The sequence below is a fragment of the Canis lupus genome, chromosome 13 (genome assembly GCF_011100685.1).
Source record: "Canis lupus familiaris isolate Mischka breed German Shepherd chromosome 13, alternate assembly UU_Cfam_GSD_1.0, whole genome shotgun sequence".
Taxonomy (NCBI): Eukaryota; Metazoa; Chordata; class Mammalia; order Carnivora; family Canidae; genus Canis; species Canis lupus.
Window position 1 is genome coordinate 30,225,953 of NC_049234.1, and position 26,842 is coordinate 30,252,794.

A 26,842-nucleotide genomic window follows, 5' to 3' on the forward strand; every position below is an offset into this window, starting at 1 on the left:
GCCCAGTGGGCCACGTGTCAACGAGCACAGGACACCGAGATGCTTCTTTTCCTTTGGTCCGCCCACCCTGCCCTGCTGGGAAAGGTGCCCCTGACAAACCCAGTCTAAGTGTTCCCCCCCAGAGCTCTCTTACACCATAAGCTTTGGGTTAATACGAGTTATGTGTGGTGTGGCAGGCGGGGGCGGGAAGGGCCGGAGGAAGGGCAGCTGCGTGAGCCCAGAGTCCAGGGGCGGCCAAGGTGCAGGCCGTCTAGCAGGACACCTCCATGGACTTGGGCCCGGCATTGTTGCCGGTGGCTCCAGAGTTGGGGGTGATGTCCAGGCGAGCACCCTCACTGGTGTGGGAGCGGCTGCGGGTGCCCTCGCTGGTGTGGGAGCGGCTGCGGGCACCCTCCAGGGATGTGACGCTGGAGCCAGAGGCCGTGCGGGAGCGCATCAGGCGGGTCATGCTGGCTGAGGGCACTGGGGGGAGAGAGAGAGAGAGAGGGAGAGAAGAGGCGCCGGTTAGAGACAGAGAGCACCAGATGCACCTGCATGCCAGCAACGGTGCCTCCTGCCTGACCCGTCCATCCCTGCGGCCATCCCGCCACCGGGCTCCCTGTCCTCTCTGTATCTGCTCCCAGAGGATGAGAACAAGGCCCCGATAAGGGGTAAGGCCTTACAATCACACAGTGGCTTGAAACCAGAGGTTGGTCTGAAGCCCACATCTGCAACTTCCTTAACTGTTGTGTGACTCTGGAAGCATCCCTCTCGGAGCCCCCATCCTGGTCAAGAAGGTGGGAATCCCGATCCCCTAGTATTGGCACCCATGTGTGCACCCGAGTAGCATAACCCCCTGCTGTCTACAGGCTCTCGAGGGCATCAGCTGGGCTAATCCCTCCATGCCACAAGTGGGGGAAACTGAGGCCACAAAGCAAGTCTGTGGCCCCGGTCACTTGTCATGTCCTCCAGAGAAGCCTGGGAGTTCCCAGGAACTATGAATGGCACTGCCCATCCTTCAGGACTTAAAACGCCCTTGCACATAGCAGATGGCTGAGAAAGTGAAATAAAGACAAAGCAATCCCTGCCGCCCCGCGCTGCCCTGGGCTGAATCCTGTCCTCCCCACCCTCAAATTCAGAGCCACCAGCCCCAAGTCATATCCACAAGAATCTAAGAATGGACATAGGGTGCTTGCCAATATATTTTGTTAAGATGAGGTCATCCTGGATTAGGGTGGGCTCTAATGCAATGGCTGGTGGCTCATAAGAGGAGACAGACACACACACACACAGGGAAGAAGGCCACGTGAACACAGAGCAGAGATGGGCGTGATGTGGCTGCAAGCCAAGGGACACCACAGATTGCCAGCTCCCACCAGTAGCCGAGATGAGGTAAGGAAAGATCTTCCGAGAGCCTCTGAGGGGAGCATGACCTTGTATACATCTTGACTTTGGACTTCTAGCTTCTAGAACCGCAGTGCAGTCAAAGAAACGAACCATGGTGTCTGGTTTCCTTCTTAAGCCAACCAGTTTGTGGAGATTGGTGACGGCTGCTCCAGGAAACTAGCCCACCACCCAAACAGGCATCACTGCCAAGGCCCCCCTGAACAATCCGCATCACAATCTGAGCCAGCCCATAGAAACGCAAATGTGCAGAGGTCACACTCCGCTCCGTGGGCATGGGGGGCAGGCTGGCTGTGACACATATCCACAAACACAACAAAACAAACCCTGGCTGTACTGAATTCCCTTCTCGGAGAGCTAGTGTCTAAATGAGCTCTTTCAGAGAATCGGCCTCACTCCCACATCTGTCGCTCACCTATTTCTTCTGAGCCCTGTTGCTCAACCTCAGATCTGGAGTTTAACCGACCTCTCAGGGCTCTGGTGACCACAGAATGGTGTCACGGAGGCAAAGAGCTGGTCCTACCCGCCCCAGCTTGAACAGGCGCTCGATAGAGGACTATTTGCTTTCTCTGTGGTTCATGCCTCTGGGACTAAAGCTCTTCCTGCTGTCTTCCCCTATAACCTGCCGGATGCTTCAGCTTTCTGGAAATAGAAGCGTGTGTGTGTGTGTGTGTGTGTGTGTGTGTGTGTGTGTGTGTGTCGGAGGGAACAAGGCCTGCCTTTCACTTCCTTTCTCCCCAGAATACACTTTCAAGGCAGAAATCCAAACCCAGGGCAGGTCCAAGACAAGCGAGTCATGACGTGTGCCCCGCAAGGTTAATGAAGTCTGTCCATCCCATCGGTGTTCTCCGGCCACTGTCTCTGGCTGAACACTTTCCCATCGGGAAGGCAGCTCAAAAGGCAGCAGACCCACAGACAGATGTTTTCTGCTGGAATTGGGCACCCAGGGCCACCAACTCTGCCCGAAGCACATAAATCAGGCTCCCTGGCTCTCCTGGCCTCTCTAGAAACTGACCATGGCTGAGGCCAATCTTAACACTGCGGTCAGTTTACCAAATATACCATTACTATTTTAAATGGGTGGGAAAATTGTTTCAGTCTCAGGAAAAAAAAAACACACACACACACACACAACAAAAACAGAAGAGATTAGACATTCAGACTTCCTAGTTAAGATGGGCACATAAATTATAATTCTAAGCAGTAGGCAGAAAGAGCCAGAAGAACCACGTCATGGCTCACACATCAACCGGTACCATCTGTGGCTGCCACCCAACAGAGTGCTTACACTTGGCATTCTCTGTCCTGCTCATGGGACTGCATTTCTGAAAAGGGGCCGTAGGTGTCTAACGAATAAACTATAACCATCACACAAAATGCAGTAAGTTCTTGAATTATGCTTCTATTTATCCTTCAATTCCCAAATCCAGTGATTTGGCAAAGACGCACGATCTTGAACATAAGTGACTTTTTATCACCCGCTTACACAGAGCTTTTCAGTTTTCAAAGAACTTTGCAGAGATCTCCACTGTGCTCCAGGCTTACGTTTGCCCCCATTCACATCCACGAGCACTCTCACGCTATCTCGCTATCTCTCAAAAAAAAATAAGAGTATCGAATAGGATTTTTGTGATGGTTAAACGAGAAAAAAAAATGAAGGATTTACTAATAATCTTCCATCATTACCATCACCGCCACTACCACCAGCATCACGGAAACTGGAAGTCTCTTAAGAAAGCACGTAATCCTATATATGCAACTGATGCATCACTAAATTTTACCTCTGAAACTTATAATACACTCTGTGTTAATTAAATTGAATTAGATAGTGAAAGAAAGAAAGCACATAATCAAAATGTAAAAGATTTTCATAGTTCCGCCATCGTCTTTTTGGGGCTTAAAGAATTAGTCCTCATCTAAGTCTGAAGAAAATTACCTGGTATGAAACAACTCCTGTTCATCAGTGCAGGGAGCTACCATGGTACAAAGGAGATACTAGAACCTTTGCACTGCCACCCATCCACCACCACACACCTACGTATTTCTTCCCCTGACCTTCCCACTTTGCAAAAAGCTGAGGCTGGCCAAGGTGGATAGCTCACTCAAGCCCGGTTCAGGTCATTGCATTTTCAAACCCCACGCCTGCCCCTCGCCCCACTACCTGCTTGGAAAGGCCACACTTACTGTATCCCATGCCCTGCACGAAGTACTTGAAGGCCTCGGCAAGCTTGGCTGGCTGCAAGAGAGAAAGAGGACAGTACGGTCAGTCGTCGGAGGTCCAGTTCCTGAATGGCCACGTGGAGCTGTGCCCTTGGTCACCTTCACTAAAGAGCTTGGCTCAAGGGAGAAGGGCACCACATGTTGACAGGACAATGCACAAAAGTAAAGGAAAGGCTATGAGGTCACAATCGGGAGCAAAATTAACTTTGGCTCGAGAGAAAAAATTCAAATTCACTTCCTAGCTGGGTGAGTTTGTTCAAGTTACATAACTTCCCCTTGTGAAACATGGACAGAGAGCCACACTAACTTCTGAGGGTTTCTGTAAAGAAGACTATACTGGTAGAGTGATGTGTCCAACTCCGCATCTAGAATGTAACAGCACCACCCATTGTGCTAAGGACTTTGCAGCCTTGTCTTATTTTCTCTTGACAACAACCTTATGAGGTTGGTGCTATATCTGCATACATTTCATTGCTGAACAGAGAGGTAAATAATCCATCCAAGGTCATACAGCTAATTCATGAGGGGTCCTACAGATTAATCCAGGGCTTTCTAAATTCTATGCTTTTAAGACAATTCACTCTCAGCCTCAAGAGCAGGCTGGCTGACTGGATGAATGGAAAGAAGAAAGGATGGTGGATAGATAAAAAGGAAATAAGATGGATGGATAGAAGTAAGGAGGATGGACGGGTGGATGAAAATAAAGGATGGGTGGAAGGAAAGAAAAATTAGAAGAAGGATGGATGGATGGATGGATGGATGGATGGATGGATGGTGGGTGGGTGGATGGATGCATGGATGCATAGATGCATGTATGCATGGATGGATGGTTGGATGGATGGATGGATGGATAGATGGATATATGTATAGTTGGATAAGCCAATTAACCAAACCAATGGGGCTACTTTAAATGAAATGAGTTGGGAATGCTGGGAACACACCCAGTTCTATCAATTACTCCTTTACTCCTCCCAAATTTAAACCAATCTGCCCTGGCAGGTGAATGCTCTCAGGTAAAGGCCATATCCACAGTCTAATTAACTGCCACTCTCAAAAGCAATGCCCTGGCTCTATTCTCCTCATACTTTCTGTCCCAGTGAGAAGTCATCCGCAGACGCAGTGTTCCTACCCTTCCCCACCAACTCCTGCCACTATTCTACAAAGAGCCACATGACATAGAGGCTGTCGTCAAGTTGCCCTCTGGGGTTCGTGTGACAATCATAAGAAAGAGTTGCCGGTTAGAGGTGCAGGGAGCCAGGGGCACCCTTGCCAGCAGGACAGCAGAAACAATCTTTCAGCCTCTCTTCCCCTTCCATGACACTGCAATAAACACTTGCTCTTCTCATCTCTAAGGACTGTTGCCCTTGCCAATGGAATGAGGGGTGGGAACGCACTCTGTAAACATACACCCTATCCGTAAGGGCCAAAAGGGGGAGACTGATTCCTTGGACTGGGCTCCTGGAAGCCTGGGCTAGTCCAGCTGCCGCCATGCATCAACAACGCATTTTAATTATGGTCAGGGCTGCATCTGTTCTCATTCCAAATACAGAAAAGGAAAAAGGGAAAGGGTGGGGAGGGAGAGGACGGAGGGAGGCCGTGAGGGGGGCCCTGGAGTCCTACTGTCTCAGGAGGAGTCTCAGGAGTGAGATGGATGGATAAAGACTCCACCAGTAACGTGCAGGTATTAGCTCACGCTTATGTCTAAGCAGGGCTCTACGGGGAGCCCATCTGTTCCCCCCAGAGGCTGGGACATCCCATCCTTCTCTGGCTTCTCCCAGCTGTCAAACGGGCGTTAACACAACAGCAGATAAAACACTTGAAAGGATTTTGTCCCTTTCCAGTGGGAGCAGAGGGAGACCCCGCAGAGAGCCTAGTACCACCAAAGGCCACTTGTGCCTCCACCTCTGTATGGAGCTCTGGATGGGGGAGGCTGCAGTGAGCAAAGATCCAGAGCAATGAGTCAAGGTCCAGGATCCGCCTGATGCAGAAATCTGCTTCTCGGGAGGGTCTCTTCTTCAGATCCCTCCAGTGAAATACTCTGCGACCCCACACAGAAGACCCCCGTGTCATCTACCCCCCTGGGGTTCCTAGGTGATCAAGTCCTGACCCGCAAGCACCTTTCATAAACGGTAAGGTGTCTGCAGTGTCATCAGATGTCACAGTGAGGTAGGGGAGGAGCAGACAGGGGGGGAATAGGTGGTAACAGGACACAGAGGCACCTGCCCTCCAGCTGGGGAGTGGTGACAGGTGGGACTCACCTGGGAGATCTGCGGGAGGCCACCACAATCTGCCATCTGGGGGAGAGGGAAGCTGGTTAATGCCAAACACAGCAGCAGAGGCGTCCCTCCACCTGGCGCTGCCCTGCCGCTGCCCTGCCCCTGTTCTGTCCCCTTTGGGGGGAAGTGGGCACCTATGGGTGGGGAATCACCCATCTCCACCTAGCAAGGCTGCTCTTGTCACCACCCATCTTGGCACCGATGTGTGCCTTCTTGACAAACCAGATGCTCAGTGCTCTGCTAGACCCTAAAAGAAATTTCCCTCAGTTCCTCAGGAACCAGGGGGTGTGACTGTCCCCCGCTGCAGAAGAGGGACCTGAGACTTTGAAGGACCTGCAGGCCTCCGGCCAGGGTCCATCTGACCAGAAAGCCTTCACTGCATGAGGCCCTGTACACACACATTTTCTTTAAACACCCCCTCAGTCAGAAACTGCCCCACCCGAGACTTCAGGCCTCATGGTCTCTTCGCTGGCCACCCTGGTATAAATGCTGTAGCTTCCAAAGTTCCTACTGAATCACCCACGCTAAGGCCACCGCTTCTTCGTCAGGGCGGCTGTAGGCACGTGGGACTAGGACCCAGACCCAGGGCTCGGGAGACCTGGGCGACAGGTTGGGACGGGGGGAGGATGGCTTGGAGAGACATGGGACTGGCAGGCGGGAGTGACAGCGGCTGAGGCCGGGCCATCCCACAGCCCAGAGTCTCACCTCAGAGCCACGCTCACGGGGCTGTCCTGGGTCTGGGATCGTGGTGACACGAAGCCAGAATTCCACTCCAGGGACCAACCCGAATCAGGCCGAAACAGGTCAGATCCCCATCCACCATCAAAGCCACTTGCTCTTAGGTCATCACCTACCCTCTGCAGATGTAATGGGTTCAGATGAGACCTGTACTGGATTAGTGGGGACCCTAAATCCGGTGACTTGGATCCTAAGTCTAATGACTTAAAACTAGAGGGTAATTTTGGCTCAGGGACACCAGGGAGAAGGTTGGGTGGCGTGGAGGCGGAGACAGGAGGGATGCGGCCACAAGCCAGGGAACTGGGGATTGGCCACTGCCAGAAGCGGGAAGAGCAAGGAAGGAGGCTCCCTGGAGCCTTCAGAGGGAGCGTGGCCCTGCCCACACCTTGACTTTGGACTGACAGCCTCCAGATGGTGAAGAGAACAGACTCCTGTGCCTTTAGGCCACCCAGCTTGGGGTGCTTTTATGGAGAAAAGGGGACTGACCCCCTTTCCCGAATGCTCCTTCCTCCCCTCTCTAGCAGCAGTAACTGTGGCCTGTCCACCTTCCCCCTGGGACGGCAGCCCCAGGAGCCGCCGGAGCCCAGACACAGATGTGTTAGGACGATTGAGACAAAGGAGCCCCCGGGTTGGCCAATCAGCAGCCCCCTCAGGCTCAAAGCCCCGCATCTTCCAGTCTCGCAATTTCCTTGTAAGGAAATCTTGAAAGAAAATGTAGGTCAAAGAGCCAGTTCTGGGGGACCAACCACCCCTCCTGGGTGTCAGATGCCTCCTGGGACCTTTCATTTATTCATGAGAGACACAGAGAGAGGCAGAGACGGAGGCAGAGGGAGAAGCAGGCTCCCTGCAGGGAGCCCGAAGCGGGACTCGATCCCAGGACCCCGGGATCAGGCCCTGAGCCAAAGGCAGACGCTCAGCCCGAGTCACCCAGGCATCCTCCCCGATGCCTTTCAAATGTGTTCCTCTTTCACAGCGACCCACAGCCCCTCAGCTCCTCGTGCCCCCTAATTTCACACGGGCCCTTCCTGGGTCCCCTGCCCTCTCTATTTCTGGGAGAATAGCCAGAAAGATTCTTCACGTCCATTGTATCTTTGGGGCAATGCGGCCCCAAACACCAGGGTGGCTGGATTGCATGGTCAGCGAGGGCGCGGACCCTCACCCCGGCCTCGGGACAGAGAGCACCTCAAGTGTCCAGACGAGCCTTCTAGACATGGTCCTGCCTTCCCATGGCACAGCCCCCCTCGGGGGAACGCCCAGCCCCCGCCTCCACTCTCCACCCACCCCCGGGAGAGCCCTGCTTGCACCATCCCCGGTCCATTCCTCATCAGATCACCACAGCCAGTAGCCCCCCAAGGTCTCGGGGTCCCAGAGAAGGTTCCCTCCATCTTTGTGGCTGAGGGTGACCCGCGGTGGCCCAACACACAGACGTTTGTGTCTTTAATGCAAACATTAAAGAATTCTTTCTTGGGCCCCTGGTGTCTCAGCGGTTGAGCATCTGCCTTTGGCTCGGGTCATGATCCCGGGGTCCTGGGATCGAGTCCTGCCTCGGGCTCCCCGAAGGGAGCCTACTTCTCCTTCTGCCTGTGTCTCTGCCTCTCTCGCTGTGTCTCTCGTGAATAGATAAATAAACATCTTTAAAAATAAAAATAATTTAAAAAAGAAAAGAATTCTTTCTCTGGTCTCTAAGCAGGCACTAGACTATTCCTTTCTGCAGCAAACCAGGGGTCTCTCAGAAAGAACAAATGCAAACGGGGATCATTTTGCCTGTACCTTGAGGAGAGTGGTCTTGGTTGGGTCCAATTTTGAGTTGCACTCCACCTGGACAAGGAAAGGGGAAGAAATCTATTAATTTTCTCTCTGGGGCCAAAGTCCTCATCTTTTCCCCCTTCCTGGTGACGCGGCCACCATCGGCAGCAGCGCCAGTGCCCCTGCTGGCCTGAGGAAAGAACAGGAGCTCAAGGTTAAGCAACGTGGCCATAAATTCCAGCCCTGCCATCGCTAGCCGGGCGACCTCAGACAAGGTACTTCATGTCTTTGAGCCTCTCGGTTTTTTATCAATAAGATGGAAATAATATCTTTCTCAAAGGGTTGTTAGGGAGCTGAGCTCCAATCTAGCGGATGCCCCAGAAAGCTGCTAAATGAATGGCCTTCTGTAACCAGCTGCTGCCAGCGATTGTGCAAGCTCAGCATCTCTAGTCCAGACAACTATTCTTCATACAAAATGATGTTTGCTAAGCCAGGTTTCTCTCTTCAAATTGGGCAAAATAACCCACACGTGACCCGTGATGTTCAAAGCGCCTATAGGAGAACTATCACCTCCCTTGATGTGAATAAGATATCTCTACTGATGCATCCTAAGATTATGTCCAGTGGGTTAGATCACAGGAAACTCTCGGCCCCTTAAGACATTTCAGGTCTTTATTCTATGAACATTTGCAAATCCCACTCTGTAGCTCACCGCACAAGGCATGTCACCTCTCTAGGACTCTGCTCAATCACCCCTACGTCTCCCTGTCTCCAGCTCCAGGGATGGTGGAAGGGTAGAGTCTGGGCTTTTCCTCCCCAACATCACAGGTGGGAATTAAGGGGTGAAATGCCCCACAGAGCCTTGTCTGAGCCTCACTCCCCAGATGCCTCTTTGCCCCGCCAGACATTCGGGGACCAACTGGGTCTGAAAACTCTACCCAATTCCCAAAGGAGAGGACAGTCCCTTGGACCAGCAAGCCAGGCGACAAACCCATCTAAACCAACCAATGGGAAGTGGTCTGCGGGGCCGGCGAGGAAAGGCAGGGAAAGAGGCTCGTGTCTGGGGTCCCCCTAACCCCCGCCCCAAGGCCAACCAGATGTGGGCTGTTGACTTAAGCACAGAAACGAGTGGACGATTTCTACCTACCACAGCATCCACAGCAGGAGAACTGTCCCCAACCACCAACAAAGCAGGACACCTGGAGGCAGGGAGAGAAGGGAGAGTTAACACAAAGTTCATCTAAAGATTCACATGCTCCCAGGCCTGCTAGGCTGGGGCCAGAGTTCTAAAAAAATTTGAAAAAATAAAAATATTTTATTTTGATTTCCCCAGTACCCTTTGCTGTTTTTCTTTTCCTTCTCCTTCCATCCTCTGCTTTGTTCTTAGGATACACCTCGGGGGAAGGTGGGGGGTGGAAGTCATTTACACCTTAGTATTAATTTCAGCCGGAGAATTTCTGTGCCCTGATGTTTTTAGTTTCAAGCATCCTCTCCTTTAAGGCAGGATAAGTAGGACTTTGCCAGCAATCAGGCTCAGAGACCAAGAGGACAAGCCCAGCAAAGGAAATGGCATGTGCCAAGTTCAGGTGTCAAATAATATGGGTTCACTTGAGGGACTACAGAAGACAGGCGTTACTGGTGGAATGCAGCTAGTGGTCCCCATGACGGTCTTTGCCCCCCTAGGGCACTTGAGGGTGGGACTTGTGTCTTAGTCATCTCCAGGCTCTGTGAAAGCAAAGCCTAACCCCATATGCAACACAGAGTAGGTGCTTAATCAATTCTAGCGCACACAGCATTCTGAGATCCATGGCTCCCACCCAGGTCTTGGGGACACCCCAGGAACCCCACCACCTGCATAAGGAGGTGACTGAGACCGGGTAGTGCCTGACTCCTGGGAAGAATGCACCCGGGGCTCGCAGACGCCCTGGCACAGAGGGGCCCTCCCGCCGAGCATGGAAAGAAGGCCCTGCCAGTGGCTGAGCAAGGCTACGCAGTCGAGACGGGGAGAAAAGCCACTCACTGCAGGGTGACTGTGTGGGCTCCGGGCATCGGCCGCTCGATCTCCAGGTCCCGTCGGCTGCAGACAAGGAAGGCATGGTTACACCCCGGGAGGTCCTGCCCTTGGCTGTGCTGGCAAAACCACTCATGTTCCAACCTGCCTGGCTCTCAGGACATCACAGCCTCTGGGGGTCCATATAAATGGTTTCAGGGGTAGCGGGACTCGTGCATTTCCCCTGTACGGCCCGCCTCCTTGTCCCTAACATTTATTTTTAATAGGAGTACAAGCCACGTCCCCCACCACAGAGGGTTCCTATCCCCCCACCCCCCATGGAGCACCAGCCTCCACTGTTGGCCTGTGTCTCACCAGCCCCCAACTCTGAGTCCTCTACACAATCTCCTTGAGATCTCAGGCCCGACCCCTCTCCATCCTCGTTCCAAAGCCTCCCACGGTTTCCCACGGTGCTGCGTCATGCCCCACGTGGGCCCGGCCAGCCCCACGGCTCGCCCCTGCAGACGTCAATCCAGCCCCTCGTCCCCCGGCAGCTCCCACCGCCAGACATATGGCCTGGAGCCAGATGGACTGGATTCAGATCACGCGCCCCTCCAACTTCCCAGCTGTGTGACTTTGGGCAGAACACTGAACCTCTCTGTGCCTGTGCTTCCTCAGCGGGAAACGATGATGGCAACAGCGTCCAGGATTTTTAAGAGGAATCACTGGATTCCTAGGGGCATCGTGAAGCCAAGGTGGCGGGGGGGGGGGGCCTGGGGACTGTCCTGGCCTCTGTGCGTGTGTCCACCCACCGCCTTAGCCGACAGCCTGACTGCTCCAGCTCTCGGGGAGTGTTTGCTGACGAAACGCCCTGCTGGGCCCCAGGCCTTCTGTTACCCACTGGGGATGTGACCTCTCCCTCCCGGCGGGAGGCTGGGTGGACGGTTAAGAGGACATGGACACTGGATCTTGTTACAGATGGGAATGCCCTTCGTGAAGCTATCAAGGGTGAGGCCAGACACCCCATGAGGCTCTTTCCCGTCCCTCTCATGGGAGCGTGGCTGGGCAGACTGCATCCACTGGGGTTTACAGCCCCCCGGCTGACACCATGTCCCCGCCCTGTCCCCTCCCTTAGCTGAGGTCCAGGCTAGCAGCTAGCTATCAGCAAGAGGGCCACCCCACCCCTGCCCCCGCCAAAGACTGGCAGGATGGGCTCCTTATCCTCAGCAGGACTCCCCTCCCAGCAGCCCCCCTGGACTCCTCCCATCCGCCTACAGGGCTCCGTGGATGCTCTCTTCGCTCTCCCCCCACCTGGCCTCTCCTGGGGCTCAGCCTGAGCAAAGCGCTGACTCCAAACCCCGTGAGGGCTTCACCGTGTCCCCCTCGTGCTTGCCCCCTTCCCCATGGTCTGGCGCGGTAGCTGAGCTCCTTGCAAAGTGCCTGAAACACCAAGGCACCTTGTCCCTGTCCCAGTAATCTATCTGCTGCAAGTCAGGGGCTGCATCTTCTCCTAAGTTGAGGAGCCCCCTCCGCCTTAGCCCACGCTCCAGACCAACACAAGGAACTCGGCATGGCCGAGCTGCGGCCCAGTACCTGTTGTAGGCGTTGATGAACAGGTGCAGGTTGCCGGGGTTCATGTCATTCACGATGTGCTGGCGGTAAGTGTGGACCACCTCCACGTTGTTCTGCATTTCCTCCTGCATTGGGGGTGGGGGGAGAGAGACCCTTCACTGCGCCCGCCGCCCCAGGCCACTCCCGAGTGTCTCCACTCTTCAGGTTATACAGGCACAGAGATAACCATGCCTAACCCACTTGACTGCCGGGGTGGGGAGGGGAGCTGAGGAAACCCCCGAAAATGCAGCCTGATTTGGCACATCGGCTGATAGCAGGAAAGGATGCAAACCTGCAAAGGGCAAAGCAGACCCTTCCGGGCTCCCGACTGGGGGAGTCGTTATCTGAAGTCAGTCCTCCTGAATCTAGAGCTTGGCTTGGGCACTGCCCTTTTTTTCCTGGGGGCAAGCATCTTAATGTCCCTGAGCCTTAGTCCTCTCAAAAATAAAGCAGGAGGTGGCTCTTACCTCTTTTGTCAGGTTGTGGGATTTAACAGGGGCTGTGCACACAAAAACCCTTTGTACATACACAGTAAAAACTGATAAGCAACTGCTAACAATTAATATTTTTAAGGGGGAAGCCGAGAAGTTTTTCATGCTGGAAACACAAAACGAAGTCATGCAACTCCCGGGAAGTTTCTGGAACGAAGGGCCATCTCAATTCCCAGGGGAGGTTCGGGGTGGGGGGTGGGGGGGGGAGGCAGCCAGAGCCCTGCAGGAGCCTCCAGCCTCCTTCTCCCTGGTTCCTTTCTGAATGTGATTTGGGACAAACAAACAAGTGACGAGCTTGCTCTGTTTCTCATTTGTAAGAGAGCGGATGTGTAGGTTCCACAAAATGGCCTGATGTGATCAGTGGCGACCAGAGCAGGACAGAGAGGGAGCAAAGGGGGCCCTGCGTCCGGCCTGAGCGATTGTCTAAATAGCCCCTGATCACCGAAGCAACAAAGAAGCCAACATGCTGTTAAATAGAAAATCAGGGGGAGAAAAAAACCATGTGAGGAATTCATGGTGCTGGGGTTTCAGATCAAAACAAAAACGGAAACGAAAACACACACAAACTATAGCGATTTAGGGACTCCAAGAGATACCTCAAGTAATGTGGGGTACAAGCAGGCCAGACTCTCACCCTATACTTGACACCCCCTCCTGCAAGGAAATACAGAAACTGGCTTTAATTTTTTCCATATTCCTCTTGAGGTTCGGATTATACACTCAGGATGGAGAAAACATATCACAAACCGGACAGTGCACAGGTCGGGGGGACGCAGGCTCCCGTGGGCTGCAGGGTGGCCGCAAAGGCTACGTCCCCTATCAAACCCCCGGACACCGCGAATGCTAACTTATTCAGAAAAGAGGTCTTTGTAGATGTCATCCTGAGATGAGATCATTCTAGATTATCCCAGTAGGTCCTAAATCTAATGGCAGGTGAAAGGCTGAGGGAGATTTTTTTCTTTTTAAGATTTTGTTTATTTAGAGAGAATGTGGGGGAGGGGAGGAGCAGAGGGAGAGGGAGAGGCAGGCTCCACGCTGAGCTCAGAAGCCCATGCAAGGCTCCATCTCACAACCCTGAGATCAGGACCTGAGCCGAAATCAAGAGTCAGATGCTCAACGGACTGAGCCACCCGGGCGCCCCCAGAAGGAGGTTTGAAGCCCACACGGAGGGGTCATCAAGACAGAGTCAGAGCCTGGAGTGCTCAGACACAAGCCAAGGGATTCTGAAGCTCCCAGAAGCTGGAAAGGCAAGGAGGGATTCTCCACCTGTGCCAGGCCACTGGAGGGAGTGTGGCCCCGGCCGACACTTCCAGGGTGTGCTGGCCTCCACACCCTGACAGATGAGTTCCTGTTGTTTTAAGCCGCCCGGTGTGGGGTGCTTGTTAGAGCAGCCCCAGGAAAATAACACGAGGACCAAACACAGTGGGCACACCTGGCCAAGCCCAATGCACAACATCTGGTCACATCTCAGAGGGTCACGCTCTCACTTGGCGACAGCGGTGAGCAGGCCACACAGAACACAGAGCAAACACCTCGAGCTGGGCCGGTGTCTGGGCCTGTGCCAGGAGCCCCTGCACAGGCTCCCCTGGGGCTGTCGGCCAATCGGGAGCCCTGCTGGCCGGCCAGGTGACGGCTGGGAGGACTTCAGAATAACCCATCGGAGAGCACAGACCACAGCAGAAGCACAGATGGCCAGCATCCTGCTCTGGATACGGAAACACGCTCTGGAGCCAGACACATCGGTTCCAATCCCAGCCTCACCTCACCCTGACTGTGCAACCTCACAGCAATCAATCGACCTCTCTGGTCTCATCCATAAACTGGGAATAAACACTTTTTACATGGCTCAAACCACTCTTGGAGAGATTCATATTTTCATATTTATAAAACCCTTAGGACTGAGCAGAGCACATAGCAAACTCTGTGGATGTGTTTCCTGTAGGTCTGATCAGTAACAGCCACAACTGGAAATAACCCAAATGCCCATCAACGAGCAAATGGAAAAACAAACTGTACGTAGCACATCATCTGCACCGCACAACACCAGCCAGCGCTAAAAAGGAGTGAACTACTGAAAAACCCAACAACAGAGGTGGATCTCAACTGTGATGAGTGAAAGAAGCCAGATTACAAATTTTTTTTTTTTTTTTTAAGCAGGGTCCATACCACATGATGCCATTAATATAAAAATCTAGGAAAGACAAACTAACCTCTAGTGACGGAGAGCAGATATGAGGTTGTCCAAGGAGCAGGGAGGGGAAGGGTTAGCACGGGGCACAGTGGGCTCCTGGGGGCAACGGATGTGGTCATTATCTCAATTTCAGTGTGGTTTTATGGGCGGATGCATGTGTCAACGTTTGTTAAATGTTGTATTTCCAGGACGTGCAGGGTCTCATACCGCAACAAGGCTGGTTTAAGAAGGCTGACAGTAAAAGGAGAGCGAGCTGCGACCTGATGGTAAAGCAGTCACGTCGCGCTGGGGACAGGGTGGGCACCCGCAGGCGGCCCGGCCCCGCTGCCTCGGATCCCACTCGTGTCCGTGCCCTACGCAGTCGCTCAGCATGAATGACAGAGGTGCCAGGCTGCACTACTCACCTTCCCAAAGAGATGGGACACCACCATGTCTGGAAGGGCTTGGGTCCACCCGGAGATCTGGGGACGGCGAGAAGAGGTGTGATTAGAACAGGTGTTTGTGGTAGAGACGCGAGGTCAGCCAAGCCTCCCGGCCCGCGGGACACAAACTGGCTCCCCAGCACTCAGGTCTGCAGGCAGCCTCCTCGTGGGAACTTGCTTGCCTGCTCCAGTTGCCTGTGGGACCTGGGGCTCCCGCTTACCCCCACAGAAGGCGGGGCCTGAGCCTCCGTCAACTACTTATTCTCAGACCCCACGCACAGAAGATGCACAGCTAACACATGCTGAACAGAGACCCGACCTGCTCCCAGCCTTTCCTGTGCCCTAGCACACTAGGTCCTCACAAGGAGGGCCCCCATCCGTGTCTTCTAAACACGCTGAGCTTGGCCGGTCTATACCTCACCTGCTTGTTCTCTATCTCTCTCTATCTCTATCTCTATCTCTATCTCTATCTCTATCTCTCCTCTCTCTGTCAAATAAGTAAATAAATAAAATCTTTTTCTAATAAAAGAATTTGAGAAAGGAAATGGCAATATTTTTTCCTAATATTAAATACGAATGGATGCTTTATCTATAAAATAAACTTTCTTTTCCCAAAGCAGGAAGGAGCAATCTCCTGGATAACAAGGATCTGCTTGCCTTGAACTAGCCTTCCTATAGCATCCTCTAGATCTCCTCCCTCAAGCCAGTATCCTCTCTTTGCATAGACTGACGTCACTAAAGACACTGCCAACTTTCTCCTCTAATACCTCTCCCCGACATAATGCTGGATATAACGTAGGAGCTCCATAAATGCTAAGTATACAGCAGGAGCTCCACAAATGCTAGGTACACAGCAGGAGCTCTATAAATGCCAGGCATCCATCGGGAGCTCCATACATGTGTGCTGACCAACTTCAGTGTCAGGCAAGGACGGGCAGGACAGAGAAGCTCTGGACCCCTGCTGTGTGGTCCTGGGGGGTGCAGAGCCTCTGAAGCTCAGGCCTTTCATCTATAAGCAGCAGTGCCAGGAGCTTCCAAGTCACGAGGCCAAGGTGCGGATAAAGGAGGCAACCACACATGTCACAGGATCTGACACCAGTGCCTGACACACAGTAGATTACTCTTGATATAGGTTTTTTTTTTTTTTTTTTTTTCTCTTGGGGTTGGAAAGGAAGGATATGGTGCAGATACTAAAGCCACACGGACATTCCTCAGGCTCCTTTTTAGCCAATGGTCACTGTCCACGTCTGGCTCAGAATAGTTAACCGAGGAGCCAAACTGGCTGACTGGGATCTCACTTCCTTTCCTGGAAAATAAAATAAAAAACAGGGAGTGTTCTCTGCTCCTGAATATCACGCAGATGGGAGAGATGAACTCCTGGGTTCTAGTAGAACATTCAAGAAAATGCAGCATCAGAGAAGCCGAGACAGGGGTGGGAGGCAGCAGGGAGGGGCACGAGCCCTTCAAACCTCCGTCTGCGACCACCACCCGACACTTGGCAAAAACATACTTCCAAAACGAAAGACCGGGATCACCCCGGCTTGAAAGGTTTGGTCCTGTTTCAATTGGAACGGCCTCCCGGCTCCTTGGCAAATATGAGCGCCTTTATGAAAAAACACAATAATCATTTTTAAAAGGTCAACTAGGAACCCTAGGACACCAGCCAGGGCGGAGATTCCCGAGACAGCACAGGTCGCCCCCTCCTCTAGGCAGGCCTGTGCCCTGCGCCCTCTGTATTGCTAGACCCACACTGCTTGGGCCGAGGGGCCGTTCAACACCTGCTGGATGAGACTAGGGAGGGAGGCAGGAGGGGAGGCTCAAGGACCAGAGTCCACGGGATCTGTGTTCAGCCCCACTGCCTAGCTTTGTGGGACCCTGGACAGCTTCCCTCGCCACTCGCAGTCTCGGATTCCTTTTCTGGAACATGGCTCTAACAGTCCCCACCCCCTGGAGTCAGTGTGAGGATTAAGTGTGGTCAGAGGGTACAAATAGCGCCTGATAAATCCTCAGGACACATTAGCTAATCATTACTGTCATCAAACTGAGTGGCAGTGCTGGTCCTAAACACACCCTGCTTTTTCACCAATAATATGTGGGTTCCTGACATGAGATGCCTTTGTCTTGTCCTTCTTTTTATTTCCAGTGTCTCAGGCAAAGCCCAGTACATGTTAGATCCTCAGCAAACACGTCTTAACCCAAGCTACGCTTATCAAAGCTGGCTCGAGGACGCACATCCCCATGGGATGTCTGGTTTAGACCACAGTGTCCTACTGAAATCTTCTGAACGGCAAATAGCTGAGGTCATGTTTACTATTCTAAGCAAAGCAAAGGAAACCTGCTTTCTTTGTAGGGGTGGGGCGTAGGAGGTTAGGAGGGGTCTCAGCAAGCACACCTGTTCCACGTGCCTGACCCTGATCCTGGCCCTGAATCTGACCCTGGCCCTGAACCTGATCCTGGCCCTGACCCTGATTCTGATTCTGGCCCTGATTTTGGCCCTGACCATGGACCCTGACCCTCGCCCTGACTCTGACCCTGGATCCTGACCCTAATTCTGGCCCTGACCCTGGACCCTGATCTGGCCCTGACTCTGATCCTGGCCCTGATCCAGCCGTGGTCTTAGCCCTGAACCTGATTCTGGAGCCTGGCCCTGACCCTGGCCCTGGCCCTCATCTTGCCCTTGGACCTTGACCTGGACCCTGACCCTGGACCCTGATCCAGCCCTGGTCCAAGTCCTGACTCTGACCCTGGCTCTGATCCTGGCCCTGACCCTGGACCTGATCTTGACATTGGACCCTGACATGGACTCTGACCCTGGACCCTGATCTGGCCCGGACTCTTGATCCTGACTCTGATCCTGGCCATGACCCTGTCCCTGACCCCCAGCCTCACCTTGGATGCAGCCCAATCCATCCAGCCTTCTGCACAAGGGTTCACGTTGATAAGGACGAGGCCCTCCACCATCTCGGGGTTGTTCAGCTGCAATTCGAGACATAAGGTGAGAGGCAATCCCGCAATCTCAGATACTATAGACTTCAAAGGCCAAACTGGAGGTTGAGCAAAGTGCCAGAGAAGGGCCCGCATGGGCCACCAGAGCAGGCCGCTGCCCTCAAGAGCCTTCAACCCCCACCCCCCATGCAGAACTGAGGTTCCAGCTCAGCTGACACAGGACTGAGCCCCTGACAGAGTGGGGATAGGAAGCAGGAGACGTAGAACATGCGTGCTTGGTAGACCTGCCTTAGGCAAGTCACTTCTCCTCCCTGCACCTCCTCTTCCCCACCTGCCAAGCGGGCACGTCAGATGGCCCGCTCCGAGTCAGGCAGGGCACGTGGATGCTCTTTAGCAACTCCTCCCGGAAGAGTCATCCGTGTGTCCATCTCAGATCTAGTATGTACCTTCCTTTATCTGCTCAGAGCCTCAGTCAGGCCGTTTTTTATTCATGCCAGCATTTCTAACTTCTGACAAAGTCCAGCAAATAACAGGCAGGCAGAATACACAACTGTGTGAATAAAATGAGCACCGCTGTGTTTTTAAGACAATTGCTTGGTGAGGACACGAACGATCCAGTAGCACTTGGGCCCATGTCATGGTGACATATGTGTCTCAGATTCTAGTTTAGCATCAGTCAGGATCCAAAAGGCGTGGGGTTATTGTAAAGACGGCCCGCAACACGTGCAAGGATGTGAGGACCCGCCCACAATCAAGTGCAAAGTGAGCAAAACCAATGATTAAGAGTGTCCCCTGAAGGAAAAGAAAGGTGGTTCATACGTACGTGAGAACACACACACGTGCACACACACACACACACGCACGACCCCGGACCACACACCCCCATGTGAACTGCGGTTCTCCCTTCGGAAATGAAGTGATGGATCATTTCTCTCTTTGTTTTGTTTTTTTTTTTTCTCTCTTTGTTTCAGGGTTTTTGATGGTCTTCCAATTGTCTTCTTTAATCTTAATTCTACTTAAAACATGGTTTTAAAAACAAACAAACAAACAAAAAATGCCAAGGAACTCACAGCAAACCGAGTGAGGATGTAGGCGCCTGCTCCAGTTCCCATGCCAATGATGCTTTTCAGCCTGGAAGCAGAAATGAAAATTCATGTGACAGAAGGAATGAGCGATGGGGGCCCTAATGACCCTCTTAAAACCTCCCCCCCGTCCTGGTCCCTAAGGAACGTCGCCTCCCCCAGCATCGGTCCTGCTCATCGCTGAGCGTGGCTGGCAAGCTAGACACAGTGGGGACACGCGGCCGTGACGTGCCTCGAGGACCCGAAATGCATCATGCTTTGCAGCCTGACAGGAGGCCGTGACCTTGGAGAGACTCGTCTCTTTTCCTTACTTCTCTCCCGACTGCAGCCCAGGCTCTGAGAGACCGTCTAACCATTACGGGCAGGCCCATTACGGCACCGCTTCTTCCCACTCTCAAGCTTTTATTTTAGACTCTGAAACTTGTAATGAAAATAAATTGGGCAAGAACTCTGGCGTATTATCTTCACCCCGAAGGCTTGAGTAAGAGAGACCTGAGCACTGGGGAAATAGGGCACAGAGGGAGAAATCGAGGGCTCGGGCCACCCTCTTCCAGAATGTTCCGTCGATACGAGAAAGCAATGAAAGAAGGGGAGGCCGGGAAAGGATGGGTGATGTGTCTGCATCTGGGGAAGAGCCCAGCGGGACCCGACTAGAGGCTGTGGGAAAACAGGTCACGACGCGTGACAGCTAATTTCTCTCCTACATTGCAGGGGGCAGGCTAGATCAAGGCCAGGGGAAGGTGGAAGCCAGGAGCCACTCTTCTCTGCAGGCTGCTGGGGGAGCAGATCCCTCACTCTTACCCAAACTGGTGGAGGACTCCAGGAAGCATCTCGGCCAGCTGGTCCATGGAGGGGTACATGTACCTTTGGGAGAAGCCACGCAGAGGCCGTTAGTGAGAGCGAGACCCCAGAGGAAATGAATCATCAAACAGGAACACACTTGACGGGCTGGACCCACGCACGACCTGGCCTGTATGCCCGATCGCCACCCCCATCCCCGCCCAGGCCCCTGCAGCCCTCCTTCCCAGCAGCGAGCACGAGCCTGCTCCACGGTGCAAGGCCGTGCCCCACCCCAATGCTCCCCCTGTTTGTAAACTGACCCTGGACGGATTGCTTCCCATGCTCCAGGTCCCCCACCAAGCCTCTGAGGAGCATCAGAAGCTCATCTAATCCCTACAACAAGTCTGCGAGGTTCCAGTGAGATTAAACAGCACTGATGTGGGGAAGAGCCACTTGGCTTCGTGGCCAGGCAGGCCCTTAGTGTGGCATCTCACCTGGGCTCTGGGATTCCTCAGTCACGTCCCAGAAGGGGGCCCGCAGGCCGCTCTCCCATAAAACATTCCGGGCCGCAGGGAAGTCCCTCCTCTCTCACCCCTGTCCCCAAGCTCTGGAAGGAGCTTGGAGAGGGTACAAAGAGGCGGGCCACCCCGGAGAGCGGCACCCAGCGGGTTTGGGGAGACAGAGAACCCAGGGGTATTTTAAGGCACGGGGATGCCTCAGTGTCACACATCTGCTGGGACCCTGGTTCCTGTTACTGCAGGGCTGGGAGGCTCCCCTCTGTCAAAGCTGGATCACCACAGCGGGTATCGAGGACGGTGGGAGCGCTGAGGATCCAGGATGGGTGATGATGGAGTCTGCAGGCTGCCCTGGGCCTGTGCATTCAGGCAGACGCTTCCCCTTCCCAGAGGGTAGGGAACAACAGTCTCCTGTCACCAAGTCCTTAGCAGGGCCCACATGGGGTACCCGCTGGGCCAAGCGTACCCGTTGCCAACCCCAGACACTGTCCGGGGTCGTTCCTTCCTCTCAACTAACAGCAACCCTGCTCCTGGTGTCTCTTGGAGCATTTCTAGGCATGCTCTCTTCCTGGCCTTTGCACCTGCTGCTCCCTCTGCCTCCTCGCAAGAGACTGTGTGCTCACCTCCCTGGAATCTCCAGAAAGGTCAGGGACCTCTGTCCCACCAGGAGCTAACAACCCCAGCCAGAGTTCTGCACATTTTCTTTCCCATCTTCTCTGGAAGGACTCCAAGAATCATCCCTTTCACCAAGACCTTAGGTGCCATCAGAGAGCCTGGCCTTTTTATCAAAAGCAAGTCCACACAGCACGCCGTGTTAGGAGCAAGCTCCTCTGGGCATCCCAGAGGATACTCTAGACAGGTCCCTGGGGGAGCCGGCAAGAGGCCTCACAGGACCAGCGGATGGGCTAGGGTGCTGCGGGAAACAGGGACAGCCTTGGCTAGGAGGCACCCACAGCCTGGCCTCAGGGAGGAGGACTCAGAATACACATGAAGGAGTTTCTTTCGCAAAGGAGTGACTGGTGCTCACTCATGCCAGGCTCCTGGAGAGGCCACGGGGAGACCTCGGGAGCACAGCAGACCCGGTCCAGCACACGGGCCGGGTGGAACAGGGAGGGTGAGGACAAAGGTGACAGTGAGGGAGGTGGGCGTGTGCAGAAGGGCGGCCGAAACAGGGAGCCCTGTTCTGATCAGGTGGTTAGGGAGGGCTTCCTGGAGCAGTGACACTGAAGGAGGGCATTGGGGTTCGAGGAGCGTAGACTATAGGATACATATTCTAAGTGGGGGGAACCAGCGTGTACAAATGCTCCAGAAAGAGCCAGAAAGACCCTGGGTGGTATGTCTACGCAAAAATGGAGCCAGTGTCCTTCCACAGTGGCCGTGACTCAGTTTACAGCCAGCAGCCTCCAAAAGGTGATTCCGGGGAAGCCACTTAACACCCATCGGCGTCTTTTCTCGCTGTTCCTGGGGTTGGGTGCATAGCCAGGAGGTAACAAGATTCTATCACCAGACCCCCCCGCCATCTGTAGAAAGCTGACCCCAGAGCTGGAGTGCCCATCCCTGCCTTCCCACCTCAGCCCCGGGACAGAGGGGGTGTACCCTAGAGGGACTGGGAGCCCCCCAACTACAGGAGGCAGAAATAAGGCGGGAGCCATCCATGCCATAGATCCCACCAGCCACGCACTGAAATCACCTGCTAACTGTGGGAGCACGTACCCTGCATCGTGACCTCCAGGTCAACTTAGTGAAGATTCCAGAAGCCGGGGCCCAAACCTCAGGACGTTTTCTTAAATCTCCCCCTGGGGACCTAAGAGCCCCTCGGTCACCTCAAGTCTTTCAAACAGTTGTCCCAAACAAAGATGAATTTGTTTAATCTGGTTTAATCTGCTAGTGGACAGTTAACTGTGTCTCGCTGTGTTAGGAAGCTTTTTAGGTTTGGTTGTTGCTCCATGGGGCTGGGGCTGGGTATCCTTTCCCTTCTCTGATAAAGGTTAATTTTTAAGGATAATTCTCAACACCAACAAAAACTAAGAAATTAAAAAAAAAAAAAAAAAAAGGAAATCTGTCTGTGAATGTCAAGAAGGCCCCATCTGGGAGACTTGAAACCCAAGAGCCTGATGCCACCACCCCATGGTTTAATGACAACCTCGGGATGGGGGGCAGGGGGTACCTCTAAGAAGTCGGCCTCCCCTCCCCACCAGGCACACTGAGGGTAGCCTGTCCTGAGCCTCACAGGGGAGACCGGAGGGCTGCCCTGACTGCACCCCAAGGAGGAACATGCAGCTAAACACCCAGACGAGGGACCCTGACACTCTAAAGAGGACATGATCCTTAGAGCCAGCACACTCTCTGACTCCCCCAGTTAAACCAGCTGCGCAACCTCGAAGGGTAAGCTACTCAACCCTTCTGCCCCTCAGTTTCTTCATCCAGGAAATGGAGCTCTAATGCCAGGCATGTATACTAGCCATCGGATAAGTGCAAGTGACTTGTGTTCATAAAAACTAAGCTGAGGTGGGGGTATTGGGGGGAGGGGAGTGGTGATGGGCGCCTGGGTGGCTGAGTCAGTTGACCATTTGAGTCTTGATCTCAGCTCAGGTCATGATCTCAGGGTCATGGGATTGAGCCCCAGTTTGGGCTCTGTGCTGGGCAGGGAGTCTGCTTGGACTGTCTCTCCCTCTCCCTCTGCTTCTCCTACACTCCAGATTCTCTCTCACTCTCTCTCTGCCTCTCTCTCTCTCTCAAATAAATAAATAAACCTTAAAAAAAAAAAAAAAAACTAAGCCTGGACCACAGGAAGTACTCCATCAATATTATTTCCTGTTGTTCCCTCTCTTTTTCCTCCAACCTTTCTAGAACTCTCTCCTAACGATTTTTCTTGTCAAAGTCCTCTCCCACTCAGTCCCATGCAGAGGTGTGCATAGGAGCACCCACACCTATGAAAGAACTAGCTCCCTGGGTGGCAGGGAATCAGGACGTGGTGTTTAGCAGGGACGGGGTTCTGGTTTAAGATGGTGAGTAAGTCCTGGAGATGGACGGTGGGGACGGCTGCACACCAGCGTGAATGCACTTAATGCTACTCTACTCCACTAATGGTTAAGATGGTAAACCTTAGGTTATGTATATCTTACTACAATAAAACAAACAAAAACTCAGTGTGATGCCTGCCTTCGCACCCCCCACCCCCAGTCCACCCGCGTGGCTTTCTTGTCCCCCTCCTGGGGACAAGGCTCCGGGTCTTACCCCACAGGGAAGGAGGCAGCGCCGTCCTGCTGGCCAGGGGCATCCACATGGCAGACGGCGAAGTGCTGTGTGATCTCCTGCATGTCCTCAGAGTTGAAGAGGGGGTTGTAGCAGGTTTTGTCTGGAGAACAGGCAGGGGAGAGAGAGAAGAGGCACAAGTAGGGCAAGAATACATCTGGGTGCTCGGCGGCACGTGATGCCTTTTTGTTGATGTCACTCCCAGGAACATTCGAGAAAGTGCGCCCACCTTCTTGCCCCATCCCACTCCCCTCTGGTGATAAAAGGCAGTGGGCACGGAGGTGGAAATGGCCAGTCAACTCTGCTGTGCGTGCTGGCGGCTGAAGCTCACACCTGGAGCCGGCACTGGGAGGAGACGCCCATCCCGGCTCCTGCATCTTCTCCATCCATCGTGGATGCAATGGCCCCGGCATGAGTGAGCTTGCCACACTCATGCCCTCTCTCTGTCTGGGTCCCCTGAACCCCCACATTGGAAGTAATGGTCAGGGCACACGATTCTCAACCAAGGAGGAGCACAGGAGATAATGCATGGACCCTCTCACTTCTTATGTGGCCTTGGATGAGTATCCCAGATGCTCAGGGTCTGGGGCAGAGATGGCAGTTGGTCACCAAAGCATCCCCCCTTTCCTTCCTGGCTGCACAGCGGGACTACATTTCCCAGACTCCCTTGCAGTGCAAGGCAGCTATGTGACCGGGTTCTGGCCAACAGCACCTGAGGCTCACAGGTTGTTGTTAACACCTGCCACCCACTCTTCTAGGTTTCTCTCTCTGCTGTCAAAAGCCGGATGTCGAAGGCGCTGAGGGCCCCGGGGATGGAGGAGCCACAGCTGGCAGGAGCCTGGGTCTTGGAATCACCGTGTGCAATATTTCCTACAGGACGCCCAGACGTGTTACATGAGGGTGAGAGAAATGTAGACTGTGTGCGGCCACGGAGGTCTTGGGATCTTTTGTTTCTGGACCTGGCTTTCTAGAAGAGTGAGCCTCTGCAACGGGGGTGTGTAACACCACCACACGCATTTCCCTTCCTCACCAGAGTCTGGTAAAATAAGGTAACGGGGGTTCCTGGGGTGGCTCAGCAGTTTGGCACCGTTGTTTTTGTTTTTTTTGTTTGTTTGTTTGTTTTTTACAGGCTCAATATATTTTTTACACTTTGCTTGAAAGAAAATTTCATATTTTACAGTCTTTTAGGAGGCATTATATACACTGCACTTTATGAAATCTGAAGGTATTAAAGTGAAATCTGAAGGTATTAAAATGAATTTTTTCCAACATTTTGGTAACAAAACAGACGTTTCTCCAAATACTTGTGCTATCTATCTACATGATCTGTTTGATCTGATAACCACTAATCACAAAAACTGACTCAATGGAATAATTAGAAAAATTATCTAACACCATGCATGGATTTGAATCATTTTTAATATCCTATCCTAGAAACATTCTACAAATCTTAAGAATTAAAAAATTAAGTCTCTGTTCTGATTTTTAAAAGATATCTTTTTATGACAATATCCATAACATTGACAGGTACATGTTAAGGCTAGTATCATCTCCTTTTGTGAAATTTTTTGACTTTTTTTTTTTTTTTTTTTAAGAAAGATAGTAAAAGTCAGACTCCTTTATCCTTTAGGACTTTGAACTGTACCTACAGAAAATGAGAGTGCAGTGAACATAATGTTCAGTCCTACAGTCAGGATGCAGTTGCTCTTTCCCATTCCACAAGATACTGCACCTTTCCATCAAGTGTCACCCGATAAGCCAATACTCGGTATTTTTCACCACATGCTATTCTACCTGCAGCACCAAAATAACTGGTAATGGGTTTGGCCCAGGGCGTGATCCTGGAGTCCCGGGATCGAGTCCCGCATCGGGCTCCCTGCATGGAGCCTGCTTCTCCCTCTGCCTGTGTCTCTGCCTCTCTCTCTCATTCTGTGTCTCTCTTGGATAAATAAAATCTTTAAAAAAAAAAAATAAGGTAACAGACTTTCAAGTAGCTAGCATGGGGAGCTGGTACCTGCTGGACACAAGGGGAGCACACAGGCGAGGAAGAGGAACAAAAGAGAAGGGAAGATAAAGGAGAAAATGGTTTCCAGTGACTGACATCCCTGCCTCAAGGCACTCATGAGCTGGAGGAAAAACACGCAAGGCAGCAGGCTGCCAATCACAAATCAAGCCATTGTCCAGCTTGCAGAGGTGACTGGACACAAGGGCAGTCACAGTCGCCACGGGAAGACCCCCTTCTGTCGTCTGTGATTTTACCATCAGCAGATCTTACTCCTTCACCATCTGTGCAAAATGGGGAACCCACGTAGGGTGACGCTCCCGGGAATCTCGAGACCACAGGGTAAACCTTCATGGCAGTGCTGTTCGCAAGGGCCACACAGCAAGAACCATCCACACGTTCATCAACTGAAGAACGGATGAGCAGACCGGGGCCGATGCGCTCAATGGAATACCAGTCAGCCACCAAGAAGGGAGGAGGACGCAGTAGAGCCTACTCGTGAACTCTGAAGCCGTGATGAAAGGAGCCAGTCACAAAAGACCACAGATGGTAGGATTCCATTTATAAAAAAACATCGGGGATACGCATGTCCTTAGAGATGGGAAAGTGGACTAGAGGCTGCCGGGGGCTGAGCTGGGGGTAAGGGAGATGGGGGTACAGAGTGAGGAAGCTGTTCTCACATGGATGGTGCTGATGGCTGTACAACTCAGTGAAAATAATAAAAACAACTGTACAGACGAATCAAAAGATGTCACTGTCACACACAGACAGTGGCGCTCCCAGCACAGCCAGCACAGCCAGCACAAACACAGCTCTGTGCCCTGCCTAGTGCATTCCAGTCTGGGGCAAGTGCTCTTCCCACAACAGCTCCAGGAAGTGCCAGCGGAAGAGAAACAGCTGGACTCGCCCCCACCAGCCCTTCCTCGCCGTCCTCTCCCACCCCCACCCCCTGCGGAAACTTACGGTTCATGCCAATGTCGTGGTAGGTGAGGATGACGGGCCGGTTGCCCTTGGGGGTCCCACACAGCGTGACGTGGATGGAGCCATGCACGGTCTCGATGTCCTGCTCCTGAGGACAGACAGGAGACAGAGGGGCCTGTGATGGGAGCAGCCACGACTACTGACTGCAGGTGCACAGTGCGTTTCCAGCTGTGTTTTAAGGAGGCTCCAAGTCTGTTCCTCACTTGGTCAGGA

General features: G+C 53.1%; 1 protein-coding gene across 1 annotated transcript in view; it reads right to left on the reverse strand.

Moving 5' to 3' along the window:
• Positions 1-228: 228 nt before the first annotated feature.
• NDRG1 (N-myc downstream regulated 1) overlaps positions 229-26,842 on the reverse strand; it is a 41,455-nt gene continuing 14,841 nt past the window's right edge. The window contains exons 3-15 of the mRNA NM_001284434.1: positions 26,612-26,717; positions 23,629-23,749; positions 19,898-19,960; positions 19,085-19,145; positions 17,958-18,044; positions 15,051-15,107; positions 11,947-12,050; positions 10,384-10,440; positions 9,511-9,562; positions 8,388-8,435; positions 5,862-5,897; positions 3,568-3,619; positions 229-462 (exon numbers count right to left, since the gene is read on the reverse strand). Of these exons, the coding sequence (NP_001271363.1) occupies positions 251-462; positions 3,568-3,619; positions 5,862-5,897; positions 8,388-8,435; positions 9,511-9,562; positions 10,384-10,440; positions 11,947-12,050; positions 15,051-15,107; positions 17,958-18,044; positions 19,085-19,145; positions 19,898-19,960; positions 23,629-23,749; positions 26,612-26,717 (1,056 nt within the window). The 3' untranslated portion in view covers positions 229-250. The remainder of the gene's footprint in view (positions 463-3,567; positions 3,620-5,861; positions 5,898-8,387; positions 8,436-9,510; positions 9,563-10,383; positions 10,441-11,946; positions 12,051-15,050; positions 15,108-17,957; positions 18,045-19,084; positions 19,146-19,897; positions 19,961-23,628; positions 23,750-26,611; positions 26,718-26,842) is intronic.